The sequence below is a fragment of the Vanellus vanellus genome, assembly GCF_965231255.1.
Source record: "Vanellus vanellus genome assembly, chromosome: 9".
Taxonomy (NCBI): Eukaryota; Metazoa; Chordata; class Aves; order Charadriiformes; family Charadriidae; genus Vanellus; species Vanellus vanellus.
This window is the reverse complement of record NC_138914.1, coordinates 20134517-20150663: the sequence shown is the minus strand read 5'-3', so window position 1 is coordinate 20150663 and position 16147 is coordinate 20134517. Positions and strand designations below refer to the sequence as shown.

The 16147-nt window shown below is 44.9% G+C and overlaps 1 protein-coding gene across 2 annotated transcripts in view; it reads right to left on the bottom strand.

The window, feature by feature from the left end:
• Positions 1-2916: 2916 nt before the first annotated feature.
• Positions 2917-16147, bottom strand: part of HEMK1 (HemK methyltransferase 1, mitochondrial release factors N(5)-glutamine) — a 33091-nt gene continuing 19860 nt past the window's right edge. For both annotated transcript variants that reach the window (XM_082487677.1, XM_082487678.1), the window contains exons 5-11: positions 14950-15102; positions 12840-12904; positions 9281-9330; positions 7795-7900; positions 6673-6768; positions 4711-4824; positions 2917-4413 (exon numbers count right to left, since the gene is read on the bottom strand). In XM_082487677.1, the coding sequence (XP_082343803.1) occupies positions 4377-4413; positions 4711-4824; positions 6673-6768; positions 7795-7900; positions 9281-9330; positions 12840-12904; positions 14950-15102 (621 nt within the window). In that variant the 3' untranslated portion in view covers positions 2917-4376. The remainder of the gene's footprint in view (positions 4414-4710; positions 4825-6672; positions 6769-7794; positions 7901-9280; positions 9331-12839; positions 12905-14949; positions 15103-16147) is intronic.

Sequence of the window (16147 nt, the reverse complement as noted above, 5' to 3'; positions counted from 1 at the left end):
CATCAGGCCCCATGGACTTGTGGATATCCAGTTTACCTAACTGATCTCTAACTTGCTCCTCATCAACCAAGGGGAAGTCTTGCTTCCTCCAGACTTTCTCTGCTACCTGCAAAGTCTGGGACTCCTGAGGGCTGGCCCGAGCAGTGAAGACAGAAGCAAACAAGGCATTCAGCAACTCTGCCTTCTCTGCATCATCTGTTACCATGGCACCTTCTTGTTCAACAGCAGGCCCACATTTTCCCTAGTTTTCCTTTTGTCTCCTATATACTTAAAGAAACCTGTATCACCTGCAACATGTCTGAAGCACACTACCCTTCAGCACACCCGGTCCCCCTCTAAATCTCTCAAGCAGGGAGGGAAGGATGTGCAAGCAGCCTACAGAAACAACAAGATGTTAGTGTTCCTTTCTCAGAAACGAAGAGTGTAAGGAAACACAGGAACAGACTGCCACATGGAAGCTGCTCTAAGGAGACAATCAGCTGTTCTCCACCTCAGGACAGGAGGAGTACTTAGCTTTAATGGCAGCAAGGAAGACTAGGTACAAAGGATAACTTTCTAGCAGGAAGAACACCACCACACCAGAACAGATTGTATGCAAAAGTCCTTATCAGCTTTGGAGGCCTTTTAGATCAGGTTGGGCAAACATTTGTCAGGAATGATGTAAGTCAAGTTGATTCTTACTTGGACAGGGAAATTATGCTAGATGACCGTCAAACTCTCTTCCAACCCATTTTGATCTATGGCCCTGCATCAGGGAACTGAGTACCAGCCAGTAATCCACACACATTCAGTCATCTGGGACCCCAGAGATCTCCTGTGTCACCCTACTAGAGTCACTCTGTATCTGTCAGCGCCTCACCTGGAAAGAAATCTCATCCCTACAAGAGCACAGGCTCAGCTGAGAGCACTGTGAGGATAAGCACATTCCTTAGACTCTCTAAGGTCCCTCAGAAAGTTCTTTTCACCCCACATCTTGGGTGGAAGACTGAAAACAGGTGGTACTTGCACTTCAGGGTGCTTACATTGAAATTACACCAGAACATGAATAGTACTGTCCTCCAGCACACTAGGTTGTCCAAAACCATGGATTAATGCAGGCTTCAGGCATCTCGTTAACAGTATGAGGTACAACCCCAGTCCCGTATGACAGCCGCGAGGTCCCTCCCAGCTTCCCCACATGAGCTCCGCACCAAAGCTGTTTTACAGGCACAACAACAGAGGTTAAAGCCCCACTTTGCAGCTGCATCTACACCGAAGCCCTCTGTTGACCCGAGTTCTCTTGCCATGCTTCCCACACAGCGGGAAGCATGCGGCAGGACTGTTCTCCAGCGCAGACACAGCTAAGCTGGGACCACAGCACCATCTGCAGGGCTCTGCCAAAGACTAAGCTTTTACCATCTCCTCCTCAGAAAGGGCAGCGTGATCCTAGTGGATACTTCACACCTGGTAACTCTCCAAAACACAGACATGAGCGCGCACACACACACATGCAACCACACTCCTCAGAGTCCTGGAGGAAAACAAAGCCCCTCTCTGAAAGCATCACTTTAGGAAACAAATCACCATTTTGATACCTTTCCAGAGACCCAGCAAGTCCCAGAAAATTAAATGTATGTCAGATACTGGATTACGTAAAATGCTGACTGTCAGCCTTCTGTGGCTTCAGAGAGCAGCTATGCAGCTGCAGAGAGCTCACGTGTGTGGTATATTGCTGGCATCAGCTGAGTCTCCCACTCACGGGCACCAAAGACAACACAGACACGGTCCAGTGCTTCAGCAAGGGTGCTGGGAACGCCTGTGGTTCCTTAAAACCACCATCTCCAAAAAGCTCTGCAGTGCTTCTGTACCAAAATGAGCCTGGGCCAGTATGCATAAAGCACTGAAGAACACATTGTACTACACCAGCACATTCTCTCAGATGCAACCCTGACAAATAAATCCAGCCTCTTGGGAGGAAGAACAATTTTTCTCCATTCTTGTCTTTATGAGAAGGTCAGAAGCACCATGTGATTTTCCAAGACATATAACCACTACGCAGTGCAAACCCACAGAAATGCAAGCATTTTTATTATTGCTTTAGCTATAAATATAGGAATTTAACACTTGTCCTACTGGATTAGACCAAGAGTCTGTCTCACAGAGAAAGCGTCTTGCTCAGAGCTCTGCCAAGTGATTGATTGGTGCTTCCCAAAAGAGGCATGCTGCTTTCTGCAGCCCAGCCACCAGCGCTCTCAGAGGGACTTAACTCCAGCCTGCTGCAGGGAATCAGCCTGCCCCTTGAAGGATGAAATATGATGCTGTTTAACACTTTCATAAGCCAGTAAACTATCCAGCTTTTAAAGTATCCTGCAGAAGCTGTGCCTGTTGCTCAGTTTCATACACAAACACTGCCAACACCCAGATTAAGTCTGTGAGCTGTTTAAAAATTAAATTTAAAGAAATAAGTCTGACAAACTAAACTTTTAAAAAAGACTCTAAACTATTATTTAAAAAAAAAAAAAAACTACACAAAACATCACCTGTTTGACTGCTATTTTTACTCACAGCTCCAGCAGGAAAAATTGCCAGAAATCAGCTGTGCTGGAACTTTATTTCCAAACCTAGGATGAAGTGCACTTTAATTAAATTTTTTAGTTCTCTCCTTCCCTAGATTTCCCCTACTGTGTTTAACCAGGGCAAGTACTGCAGTCCAGAGAAGGCTCAGAACATCAAGGAAAGAGTATAGGGGACATGGCAACTACTGGGGTGCATAAAGCAGTGGGGAGGATAAATGCAGGGCTGAGTGGTACAACGGGGCAAAAGGCCAGTCTGTGATCAGAGCTGTAAAAGTCCAGAGAGCGGGGAGAGGATCCAACTGAAGACCTGACCACTGCTACATCAGAGAGCGCTCAGGTATCTGTGGAAAAGCAGGGCCAGTGTCCGAGTTAAAAAGTGAATGAAAGAGTGCGGAGTGTGAGAGAGGCAGAGGGGAAAGGGACTAGATGTGTTAGCGCTCACGAACGCGCTGCAGCCTTCCAAACAAATGCAGTTTGCTGATGCAGCTCCTACCTAATGGTTCTGGCTATGCGCTCCCAGTTCAGCCTGGACAGAGAGCTTGACAGCACCTCACTGTCTGGACACTTCCACCCCTATTGAGTGCTCACCTCCACTGGCCCAGCAACCACTTACATTCAGACTGGTAGAGCAGATCCTTTGGTTCGCTCCCTTTCCTTCCTTCCCTGGCTAGCTATGGTCAGGAAGGGAACTTGCAACACCAGAAACAGCAGCAACAAGAAGCAGCAGCTTGAATTTAATCCTTCCATTATTTATACTGTCATGATGTTGACTGTCCATTTCAGGGACTTCTCTCAGTGTTGTTACAGGCAGCCCTACTCTGAGTCATCCTTCCCAAAGAAACAGACCTCAGCTATTCCCACGGCTGTCAAGAGACTGGGTCCTACTCCAAACTTAGCCTGTTGTCAAATTTTGTTCAAGTCATTTCACCTCCTGTTTTTCAACTTCTCCATCGGCAAAACCGGAGTAGCAATTCTAGCTTTCTTTGTAAAGTCTTGCATTTAAAAGCCTTACATGGAAGTCAGGCATTTCTATTACTATCAGAAGCAATGTGCAGGTGCCAGATGTTTATTCAGGTCTGCTAGCATATTTGAAAACGTAATTGAACAGCAATTCTTGTGAGGACACTTATCTGATGCACTATCTTTATTACAATGTTTTGATTGTTCCTGGCAGCATCCACCAAGTGTCAGGTGCTATAGATTCAGACAGTGTAACACGTGCACTGATCCTTCAACAACATATCACTCAGCAGGACTGGGAAATGAAGGCTGCTTTGCGGTTGGAGATCTACTCCAGAGCATCAGGATCCTGCAAAAGAACTGAATTTGAAACGTGCAGGTTAATCATGTCCCATTATATCAGCAAATCCATGTGATGATATAAACCAGAGTTTGGACCTATCATATAATCTGGTCACATTCTATATAAACTCGCCTCAAGGTCAACAAAAAAAAAAAAAAAGTTAAATTCTTTCTAGGTAAAATGGGTGATCTGACATGTTGAGACGTCGTATTTTTCATGAAATATCTGGAGCTGTGAACTCTTCCATATTGGGTCCTGAGATTAATGAGTCACTTTAGCAGAGCGAACTAAAAAGTTGCATGTAGTTCTCCAAGGAAGGTGAAACACTTCTAAATGCTTTTGCATCTCTGGATGAAGTCTGTATCAGGAAACCAGCGGGCTTCCTGCTGCACAGGGAGTTCAGTGCACTGGGGAATAAAGTGGAGATTCCTTTTGCCACGCAGAGTTTTCAACAAGCTGTTCAGCAGGGCTCACCAGCGAAAAGCATACTGCAAGACGACTCATTTCTGGTACAGTTGTCATTTGCTTTGGTTTTGGATGTGCAGAAACCTAGGCCTGTGGGAGAAGAAAGACCAGAGCTTGAAGTCTTGCTAGGGAGAACTTGCCTCTACTTTCATCCTGTAAAAGCAGCAATTTTCCAATGGTGATAATCTCACCAGTGCCAGTCACCTCATCAGAAATGCTTACGTGAGAAGGCCGAGATACTTGAAGGGAGCCCCTGTTTTGTTTAAGATTGGCTTCAGCTGTGGACTTTGTCTGGCTGAGTTCACTCAATACATCAGGGTGCAGGGATGCAATCTACAAAGGACACAGACCTATACCTGAAGCAAAAATCTGAAAGAAGAGACTTACTTGCCACAGAAGTCTTTGTGAATGGCACGAAGGACAAGTAGTAAGTTGGGGTGTGCCTGTAGCCAGTTCTCCACCATATTTGGATGTCTGGGATCAACTTCCAGAAACACACTCCTGAAAAGACACATTTGGGAATAGAAAGTAGGGATATGTACATATTTAGGTTGCTAAACTGATAAAAATTAAGGTCTATCTTCCTGCTTTACTCCTATCAGTGCAGGAAAAGAGAAGGTCAGCAAACACACTGCAGTCCAATAATCCTAAAACAGATCACAGCTGTCCATTTAAGATGCAGACCCCAACCGCCTCCTTCAGGGGGAGAAAATGTTGACCTTGGAGGGAATTCTCATGGTACTTCCCTGTGTGAGCAGTTAAACCCTTGTATTGAGATGTAAGGATCCCTTTTGAACGCCATGCAGAGATACCGCCAGCTCTGTCTTTCTGAGGCCCCCAAATATTTAAGGCCAGCATGAAGTTTTATGATGTAAATGCACGAACACTGAGCACTGGACTGGCAGCATGAAGTTCCTCTTTGTGTAAGCAGGGTGACATTAAATCCCAGTAGCAAGAGTCATAAAGTACAAGTTAGTACATGCATTTTCCCACAGTAAATGTCTCCATAAATCAGTTCTGAAAACACCACCAGCATTCAGACCTAGAGGACTGTACAAAGAGAATGCAGCAGGGATAAGGAAACTAATCAGACAACCTCAGTGCACCAGAACTCGGCCTGGATCCTGCAGGGCTATTTCCATCTCTGCTGTACCCGGGCTTTATGACACCAGCTCATTTCCGAGTCTTCACTCCCACGACAAGACAGAACCACCCTAGCTTACAGGCACAGGGAGACGATGGAACTGGTTACAGCCTGTGACAGCGCAGCAAGATACAAGTTTCACAGGCAAAGAACAGAGGCCAAGTCCCAATCATAAGCTCTCCTGAGAATTCCTAAAATGTCCCACACTGAAAACTCCCTATAAATTCACCAAACTAACTACAAGCTGGGTGTGGATCTCATTCCTGACCTTAAAAAACTTCCACTCCTCAATGGGAACTCCACCTTATAAAACAAGCAAAAAGGGAAGAAAAAAAAAAAAAGAAAACCCTAACAAACAATCCCATGGGACCAATCATTGTTGCTGGGAAGTTCTGAGGAGCATCTTCTGCTCTTGTGGTCATGCAAAGCATGAGGAATGAGTTCTTATGCATACAGTACGCCTCTCAATATTCCTGTTCCTCTACTCAAACCAGCAGATTTTCAGTGACCTCTCTTTTGCTGGTAAAATGTCAAGAATTTGCAACAGGATATGTGAATGCCCTGGCACAACAGGCTGTTTGGTATCAGCATCTTGATCTGTAAGCACAAAATGGATCCCACATGACAGAGAATAGGAACAATGAATCTTGAGTATTAACCATGAAGAAATTTAACATTTAAGAAACTATCCCTAGCTGATCTTCTTTCTCCTGGGATAATTCAGCATTGTATCCTGGCACAATAAATAAGTTTCCCCTAATTAAAGGGTGGGAGGGAAGTAGAGATCTACATCCATTCTCACAGAATTCTATATTCCTTCTCCTTCAATCAGTTATTCTGCTTAGAAAGCTTCCTATATTGTTGCACTCTCTCTTTCTCTGCTGCTCTTTCACATTCTTTTTGTTGCACTCTCTCTTTCTCTGCTGCTTTCAGGTTCTTTTTGTTGCTGCTTTGACCTTAAAAGTCTCACTTCACTAATGACAATGAAACACCACCACTGGTCAAGGAAGGCTTGTATCCCTTTATTAAGCAATTTCAAGCTAATTTTGCTTATACATGACTTTTAAAAACTGCTATTATTAGATGGGGTGGGGGACATTTTTGCAACTATTTTACCTCTGTACCTTCCTGTATGAAAAGAAAAACAGAAGTTATAGAAGCGAGTGGACAAAAGACATGAAATTCAAACAGAGAACAGCACTTACCCAGAATCCTTCAGAAGAGAAGGAGCCAGAGCCAGAATTGTTTTGATGACTCTCATCCCATCATCTCCCCCATCCAGTGCATCAAGGTCCTCATAGCTGGAGTCAGGGGATAAAAAAACGTTAACAGCAATTCATGGAGCATGAGCCATGCCCTTGAGGATGCATTGCCCCACACTCCATGGAGAAAGATGCACCCAACACACCTGAACTCTAGTACTCCTACAGCAGGTGAAAGCACCCACAGCTTTTATGTAAAATGCAGGGAGTAAGAAAGCAGCTACTACTAGGCTGAGAAACAGCAACTTGAGCACAAACAGAAAACTTCCCCTGAACTCTTCCTGAAAATCATGAGCCAACTGCAGCCGGGCTCGCACAGTTCCAACACATGGACCTGTTCCCTCTGTGCCAGCTGGACAGGGAGACAGTGGGTTGTACAGCAAGGGATCACTTGTTTTATTTCAACCGTGCCAATAGCCAGGTTGCACTGCCTTCTAACCTAGCAGAGAGAATTAGACTGTAGAAAGCTCAATTTTATAATCTGCTCCGGTGCACATCTTGCACAGAGGTGGTGCAGGACTTTGTCCTGACACGCAGGACAATCAATTCTGAGAAAGAACCAGCACACGCAAAGTAGATCCACATCCCAAAAGGGCTTATTCATGTTTGTGTGGGTGGGTTTGCTTAAGACAAGTATTGGGATAAGAACGGGTCACAGCATTTCCACACGAGTCTTCCAATCACAAAAAGCTGCTCAGATTACTTATGCTTCCTTTCATAAACTCACACAAATTATGGAGGAAAAAAAAAGGTCTAACAGGAAAAACGTTCTGAAAGTTTTGGATTGAAATTTTGTTCATTTCAAAGTGAGTGCTTTTTCCCTTTTTATAATATATAAATATATATATATATAAATATTTAAAATACTTTGATAATACTTTGATATTGTTTCAGACCGGTAAGCAGTTAGCAAAGTAACACTGTATTATTACACACCATATAAACACACCTACACTATGTACGCACACACTACATTTGCATGTTTTGTGTGAAATTGTGTATAGTATAAGGAAGGAGACAGAAAACCTTGTTTCGAGGAGAAGAAAAATCTATTTGTCTGATTACCGGAGGATTTCTGCGTCCAAGGAAGCCATGTCTTCATGGAAGACATATGGGGGGTTACTGACTATGAAGTCTACAGGGCCCCAGAGTAGCAGCTGCTTGGCAGAACCTAGAAAAGAAACAGAATCACAACCAGCTCTCAACCGTAGCAATCTTCCCTATAAGCTCAGTGTCAAAATCCTATCCAGGAAACTGTCTCTCCAGACACATGCCAGCGTGTGTTCGGCTCTGCTTTTCTCTAGTAAAGTTTTATCCCATTTCTTTTTGGGATAGTCTGGCCTCCTCACCCTCTCACCTTGATTGCAAGAGTTATACAAAGCTAAGCACAGGCAAAGTATCATTTTTTTCATACCAACAGCCCCACTTAGGGGAACATGTTACAAAGCACAGGACCTTGAATGCTCTGGAGCGCTGTCCCCACCTGGATCTAAAGCAACAACCAGAGCTTGAGAGAGCCCACAAAGACCTAAGTGGGAGCTCAGCCTATCTGTCAGGATGCAGACCCTTCCTCTTATCAGAGCTGCAGGCCCTCTCAGCACTATCAATCATCTAATAGTTTGATCTTCTGCAGACAATGTTTAGCTCACTACACTCATGCTGCTGTCTGGACTGACACATACCAGCCCTGAATCAGACATCATGTAACCACGCGAGTGTGGCACTGTCCTCAGGCCAGCCTTTGGCACAGGGCTTACCCGTGCAGGTACAATGCCAACACAGCTACGTGGCTTTTGGACTGAAGCTGGCTGGCTTGCGGCTGTTTGGAGTATGGGCAGCACAAACTCAGATTTGCAGGTAGAAGACTGTGCAGACATACACCTAAGAAGTCAGTGCCAAAAACAGTAGTGTCAGAAATGTGCACTAATGAATCTACAATGCTGGAGCTCCTGGCTAAGAAACAGCTGAGCATGTGTCTACCTAACTGGATAAGCCTCACCAAATGGCAGTTTTAACTGGTTTCAGCCAGGTCCAGGGAAGACAACAGGCATGCTTCCCTGGTTCACCTCATCTAATTTCAGGTGAATAAGGCTGGGCATTTAATCTAAGCTAAATATATGGGCTCCCTCTAACATCAATGGAGAGACAGGCACATACATGTTTATCTAAAGCATCTATGTCAGCATGGAATGACTTACCCTGTGTATGTATTTGCCTCTCCCCAGTAATGCTAGAGAGCACCTGGACTACCAGCTCAGACATGACCTTTAGATCCCTAAAACCAGGAACAATTCACCTTCTGATGTGGTCAGGGATTTCTCTCAGCTGATCATCTGGGCGGGAAATCTCTAATGGCAAAAGCTTCACTGGCTCACTTCTTACTGACCTTTTCCTCTATTACTTCAACCCCTCTCTGACCCCTGCATCCCAACGGGGTCCCTTGGCTGTCTCCCACACCTGACTTCCCCATCACAGTAAAAAGGGAGAAAGACAAAGGGGATTATAACAGTGGCCAGTCCGGCCCAAACCACAACACAGTGAAAAGACTTACTGTATGAAACATCATGGTGGAGGACATGGATCCTCTCCTGGAGTTGCAGCCTGTAAAATTCCAGATGCAAGAACAGAAAGAAGAAAGATTAGGAGGCATGTTCGTGTGGATTCATGAACAGCACATTCTATAAACAGATCATGAAATATCACGTCTCTTATCTGATACATGTATATCCTAACCACTGACTGCAGCTGGATTCCTCTCAAGCCGCAAGGGAAGTTTTGGATCTGCTTTTTGCCTGAGAAACAAAATTCAAAGCAAAGAGCACACTGTGCACCCATGGATTCCAGGATGTTGCTCCTGTGCGCCCAAAACCTGTATGTATCACCCCTTGCCATACACACAGCAGTATTCCCCCACCCTGCTGCATATTAGCTACACCTCCAAGGCCTCCATCAGGTAATCTCACTATCCCTGAAAAAAAATAAATTTCCAAAACAAACAAACTAACCAACCCATGACAAAATCACCTGCTTCAAATATTTAAACCTGCTATTGTAAGTGGAGACAACATGCTCACATTTGCCACATTCTTTCTCCAACCTCCTCGATAATCTAGATCTTAACAGTGTTCTGGCATCTGAGCGTATTTTCTAGGACCTTTGGATGTCATCTCACATGCCAATGCTAAGGTGACGAGATGTTACTGCACACTACCAGGAGGCCAGCGCATGCAGTGCAGCAGAACCCCTGGGCCAGACACAGAGCAAGGAAAAGGGAATTCTTTAGGAACAGCTCACACACAGACTCTACAGTATAATGTATTTAAAATATACACTAGGATCTCTCAGATGCTAGCTTCTAACTCATGATCTTTCTTGCCCCCGATATCTCTGTGCACACTAATTGGGAAACACATGTTATGGTCAGTGCCTTTCATCTGCAGCCAACATCCCCAGGGTGCTCACACCAGCAGAACCCCTGAAGGCACCAGAAGGCACAAACACCTCTCCTTCACCCGTGACAAGTGAGCAAGTAAGCATGCTGGCTTGCTATTTTTAAGAAACAGGTCTATAAACCCGTTGGTATTTCTTAGGGAGAAATCTCAGCCAAGATTCTGATCTGACTCACTGCACTAATCCCAGGTAGAACAGCCTTGAGACTGCCAAGACTGCCACTGCATGGTGTGCCAGTCTGTCACAACCTGGCATGATCTGTCCTTTGCTCCCAGCTTGCTATAGAATACGCTCCCTGTCAGGGGAAAACAGTTGAGACAGCAATCCCCTTAAACCTTAGGAATCCCGAGCAAAGTTCCCTTGATGTTCCTGGAACAGAAGAGAGAGGCCAGTCTGAAAGCAGCTTGGTGCTTGGTGACAGCCTGATACTACAGGAGAGGTCACAGAAACAGAGTGTGAGCCAGCAAGGAAGGAACAGAACCTGTAATTCCTCAGCTACATGGTCCACCCACCAAAATAGCTCTCTTTTCTCAACAGGTTTGCCTCTGGCTTTAGTGAAGACATTTCAGCAATGTCAGATGAAGCACTTTGCACAGTCAGAAAGACAAGGCTGGTCAAGATTTGCTGGTGGAGAGAGTCTCCAAGCCTCCCACAGGAGATGCCATTCCCTGACCAGCAACAGCACATTGAGGCAGAGAGTCTGCGCTGCCCCCGAACTCTTGTCCTCAATGCAGTCAATGTCTAGAGAAAACAAAACTGCCCAGCTCTTCCCAGCATGTTCTCTCCTCCCACGAGAGACCCACCACAGTGGCAGAGTTTTTCTCCCAGCTCTTCAGCTTAACACCTCAGGGCAACCCAACAGAGTTCACAGAGCATGCTGTGACAAAAGCCCTATACCCAAGTCTACGTGCCTTTGCTGAGTGCCTATGTTACTGCCCTGTCAGTGTACACAGACACCAAAAAAGGGAGAGATTCCTACATCTGTCCGCAATGTGCCCAGATGGGCCATCTGACACTGGGATTGATTTAGGGAGAGCAAGACTCACCTAAGCATCTAGAGAACATAGCTGTGATACAGGAGCTCTGAAGAGAAGGCAGGAACCAAGCTGGCTTCAGCCAAGCAGTAACAGCTTACCCTACTGGCTTCTCTCCCAAGAGCTACAGGGCACCATGCCATGGACAAGATCGCAAGGACACAATGAAAATACCCATGGAGAAACATGAGGTTCTCTGGCACTGCATTTACACTCCCTCAGCCACTCTTGAGCCAACAAGCAATCTTAATAATGAGACTATTTTTTCCAGATGCCAAAGCAACAATCTACCAAGGAGGTAGATTGCTTTTATTATATCTATGAAAAATTGCAACAGAACTTGATTTGACACTGATGCATCGGAAGGAAATCTCTGTTCCCCACTCCCTATAACTGGACTAGGAGGCAAAGGGCAATAATGAGGTGACAAGTGAGGTGACAAGTTTGGGACAAGCTTATTACCACACCTCACTTCAGACTCACGTAAGAGCTGGGTCTGGGTTGCAAGAAGTGAAGAGATGCAGCTCAGTGCAGCCAAAACCAGAAATTGCCTGTCTCTGTAGCCCCAGTGCTGCAGCAGCTTGGGGGAAAATGGGTATGCGGGCCCTGTGGGCAGAAACATCAGCCAATGAGCACCACTTAAGACTCACAACTGCACTAGACTCCATAAGAGGTAGCAATCCTTTCCCAGACTGCTCTAATTAATGCCTAGGGCCCAGCAGTTTCTGAGGATATGAGTACATATTAGATACTCTGTACCTTTTACAATGCCTACAGTGACTGGGATCCTGGACTCAAAACCATACTGAGATTCTAGCTCTGGGGCTTGCTGTGTTAGGGACAGTCCAGAATAACCTGGGTTAGGAAGAACCAGTTGAGGAAGCGGTGCCACTAGGCAGGACAAGGTCAACCTGATACAGAGCTGTTCTGAATTCAGCCACAAGATGCTTTTGCAGGGGGGCTCAACTAGATGACCTTTAAGGTCCCTTCCAACCCAGACTATTCTATGATTCAGCAGCCCTGAACACCCAGCCACAGCACAGGTGTCTTGCTAATAGCACAGGACCCAGCAGCACCACTCTCACCAAACCCAAGACTGCAAAGAGGATGCTGAGGGATACTACACTAGCACATCAGAATGAAGGTGCTATTTGAGAGTGCAAGCTTATATCTAGAGTAGCAACGACAGAAACAAGCACAGCAATAATGATTTAGGGAGCCAGAGAGAGAAAGGTTCAGGCTATACTTGTCCTTAACCTCCTAAGTGACATATACATTCTTATACCTGCTGCCTTTAGTTTCCCAAGTTCACAGAAAGGGATAAGAGCAGTTACCATGAAACACTTTGAAAAACCTTGAAAGACAGACAGCATTTAAGAACTCTTGCTTTACTGAGGCTGCTGTCTTTGCAAAGCACGTTCACAAGTCAAAAGAAAAAATACTCCGGTAAACATAAGCATTTTTTTCTGAATTCTTACATACTTTAAGAGCTAAACCTAGGGAAACCAGGGAAGCATTCCCTGCTTTCCAGTGGCGATAAACATGAACCACATGCCCAAATATTGAGGACTCTTGGTCTTTCTTAAACAATAATTTACAAAAAATGGGTAATACGTGGGCTTGTACCTATGTGCATTCTCCCTGGTGAGATCCACAGCAGCCTTCTCTTTATCCACGGCTATTACCCGGCTCTGGGACAGAAAAAACAACAAGTATTACAACATCAAGGTTCCTGAGCAGACATGCTCTGCCAAAGGGGACATGCAAGAAAAGAAGTGACAATTGACTGTTCACTCTCGGTTCCTAAAAGGAACAGCTCATGAAGAATGCATCTCAGGGCATTGATGGGATCACGAGTCATTTCTAGTATGGCCACTCATGTGACAGAAGGCACTCTGCAACACTGCCAGCAGCCTACCAAAATAGACAGGCTTCCAAGCAAACCAACTCAGCTGACAACAGTGGAGTCACACTAACTCACATCACCTGACACATTCATAGCTCCTCGTAGTGTGAGACTCAGTATGCTGGCTAGTCTGGGGTAGTTACAGGTTAAAGGAAGATCATGCCCCAGGCTTCTCCTTTCTGATGTGGACAGAGTCCCTCCCACTATTAACACACTTGCACAGAGGTTCCCACGTTTTCCATCTGTTATGCAGACACTATTTGCCTAGATACTCTGCTACAGTCCTTACACTACATTCACTGTGTGTATTGACTGTGCGTACTTGACTGTGTGTCAAGTATTTGAGAATCCTCCAGCGTAACATTAAGAGACAGGACTACACAGACATTTGTTTGACTTTCCCTTCCACCTTGGGAAAAGTGAAGGCAAAGGCCTGACTTGTTTTTGCTTTGCTTAACGTTTTTTTTTTTTTAAACACAGATGCTGGTAACTATTTACACAGACAAAGCACGCTCAAAAAAACTACTTTGCTTTTGAAGATGACAGTGTGATCAGCCATCATTCCTAGTAGGATTAATTTCACAGCCTGAGACTAGTACCCACACACACGAAGCTGACCCGTAAGGTGAAGGGCACAGCTGAATCCATAAGTGGAAAGTTGCTGTTGTTTTCTCAATACCCTGTTGCCAAATTCTGCCTTAACCACTAAAGAGATCACACAGAGTGTAAACTCTGTTTAGCTGTCAGTGTGGCTGCCACTAACTCTAATCAGTCAAGGCTCCTTATTTCTCTGGGCACAGCGGTTTGCGTTAGTCAGCTGGGGAAGGACTGTTATCAGTTACAGGGACAGACTGACACAGCTCTTTAACTTAACAGGCAGTGAAAAGAGCATGAAGCACAGCTCAGGAAATCAGAGTAATTATACTCTGAAGTCATGAAGCTCAAGCATTAACCTTATCAGGTCAGTGGGAGGAGGAACACAGGCATCAACCTCTAATTCCTACACACTAAGTCTTATGCTTCAACAAGAGGAGGGGTTGGCCACAGCAATTCTTGTTCACAAGAAGAACTGGCTGGTCTGCAATTCTGAGGAAAGGGGAATATTTTTCCCTTAACCACATGCAATGAGATCTTGGATTCATTTCTTTCTGATACCAACAGTATCTCAGTAAGCATACTACATGCCACAATAATCAGGGACAAGAAAGGCTTTGGTCACCCAGATCTCAGTCCCCTTCCTGCTCTTTTGACTCTGTTCAGAAGGTGTGGGTTGTTATTAGGGAACAAAAGACTTCAAAAAAAGTGGTTTGGCAGTAGTGGCAGTGTGGCTTGTCATGCTGATCCCAAGTACTGACACTTCTGTGGTAATCCCTTCCCTGTATTCATTCAGTCTTCAACCTCCTAGAGAAAAGATCTTGCTATACACAGCAAGGTGATTTTTGGAGATGACTGCTCCATAAATTCGATTAAGAGAGCGCGTGCCCATGCCTCAGTCTCTTGTCCACAGCCCAGGATATTAGCTTAAACCAACACCCACCAGCGCTTCAAGCTAAGGTGATTAATAGTGAGCTGTGACAGCTGAAGAATGAGCACATTTGCTTCTTCTACTTTATGTCTCCGCTAGTCCTGCAGACAGCTGGGGAGAGCAATTCCTAAATACCCTTCTTCTACCTGGAATGAACTTATAGAGCCTGACTGTCAGAAACCTCAGCTGCTGAAGTCCCATCAAAGCAGAGAAGTTTGGCTGTGAAGTCCCAATGAAGACTAGTAGAGTGGGATTGTTCTGTAACATCAGCATCTATTGTACCATGCACACTGAAAAAAGCTCACCTGTGGCAGTTTGCACAACAGACTCAGAGCAATTGCTCCAGAGCCACAGCCGATCTCCAGGATCACAGGATGAGGGACAGGAACTGGGAAGCAGAGGCCTGAATTCTTCTCACATTTCCGAAATTGTTCCTCCACAACTAAAGAGATGAGATCCTAAAAAAAAAAAAACCCAAACCAAAAAAACCCACCAAGAAATAAGTTTCTAAGGGAGCTGTTTTGACTCACACCTTTGCAGTCTGAAGACTCAAGTTTAAATTTCTTGACTCTGTAGCCCAGTGAAATGTATTTTTGTTGCTATTTTTTAAAACACAGATGGCAGCAATGGAACTGACATGCCAGAAGTCACTTCAGCTCCATCTCCCCCACAGGGTGCTTTGATTAGCAACCAAATCCTCAGGATACAGTTTCCCACAGATCCTCCAAATCTTCTAGCACTGTTGGGAAAAACAATAACCAAACAGCTGGAGCACATTATCTTCTGCAACACTATTTTATTTACTCCAAAGTTCCAGCTTTCAGAATTTGTAAGCTTCAAAATTTAAGATTTCTACACTGTCTCAGTATGGTACGTAATCTGGAGGCAGAGGTACAGCTCTTAACAGCATCTAAACCAATAATTCAACCTGCAGATGAAAAGCAAAGACAATGAATTATTAAATGATCCAAATAAGCAGCTCCCTGCATGGATTCTAGATTGTGGACTCCTCCTACATTTTGTTGGTATAAAGTCACATGGAAAAGATTTTCATCCATGCTCCTGGATCTGTATGTGTCTCTGCCACCACCGCCTCTTCCCTCCCATCAATTTCCTCTTTTTTAAATTCCTTCTCATATAAAATCCAACACAGCAGGAGAGGGCTCAAAGATATACAATTCTAAGGTTTGTGAAAATGAGTAACTAGCTATAAGAGAAAGCACACGTGTGCCCCTAAGACTGCAGCACGAACTTCCCTTGCTATTCACTGGAGAAAACTATAAGACAGGAACCTTGCAAACACCTTGAGTACATCAGCAGGTCCAGCATGTGCTCACAACTCCCTGCAATCCTAGTGCTTCCATGGTACAACAGTACAGAAATGAGGCCTTACTGCCCAAGGCGCTCCCATGATGGCTAGGTTATGTTACTTGAGAGGTCTGCGCTTGGATCTCTCCTGTAGATCCAGGAAGCTTAACAAAATTTACAAAGAATAATTGGCTT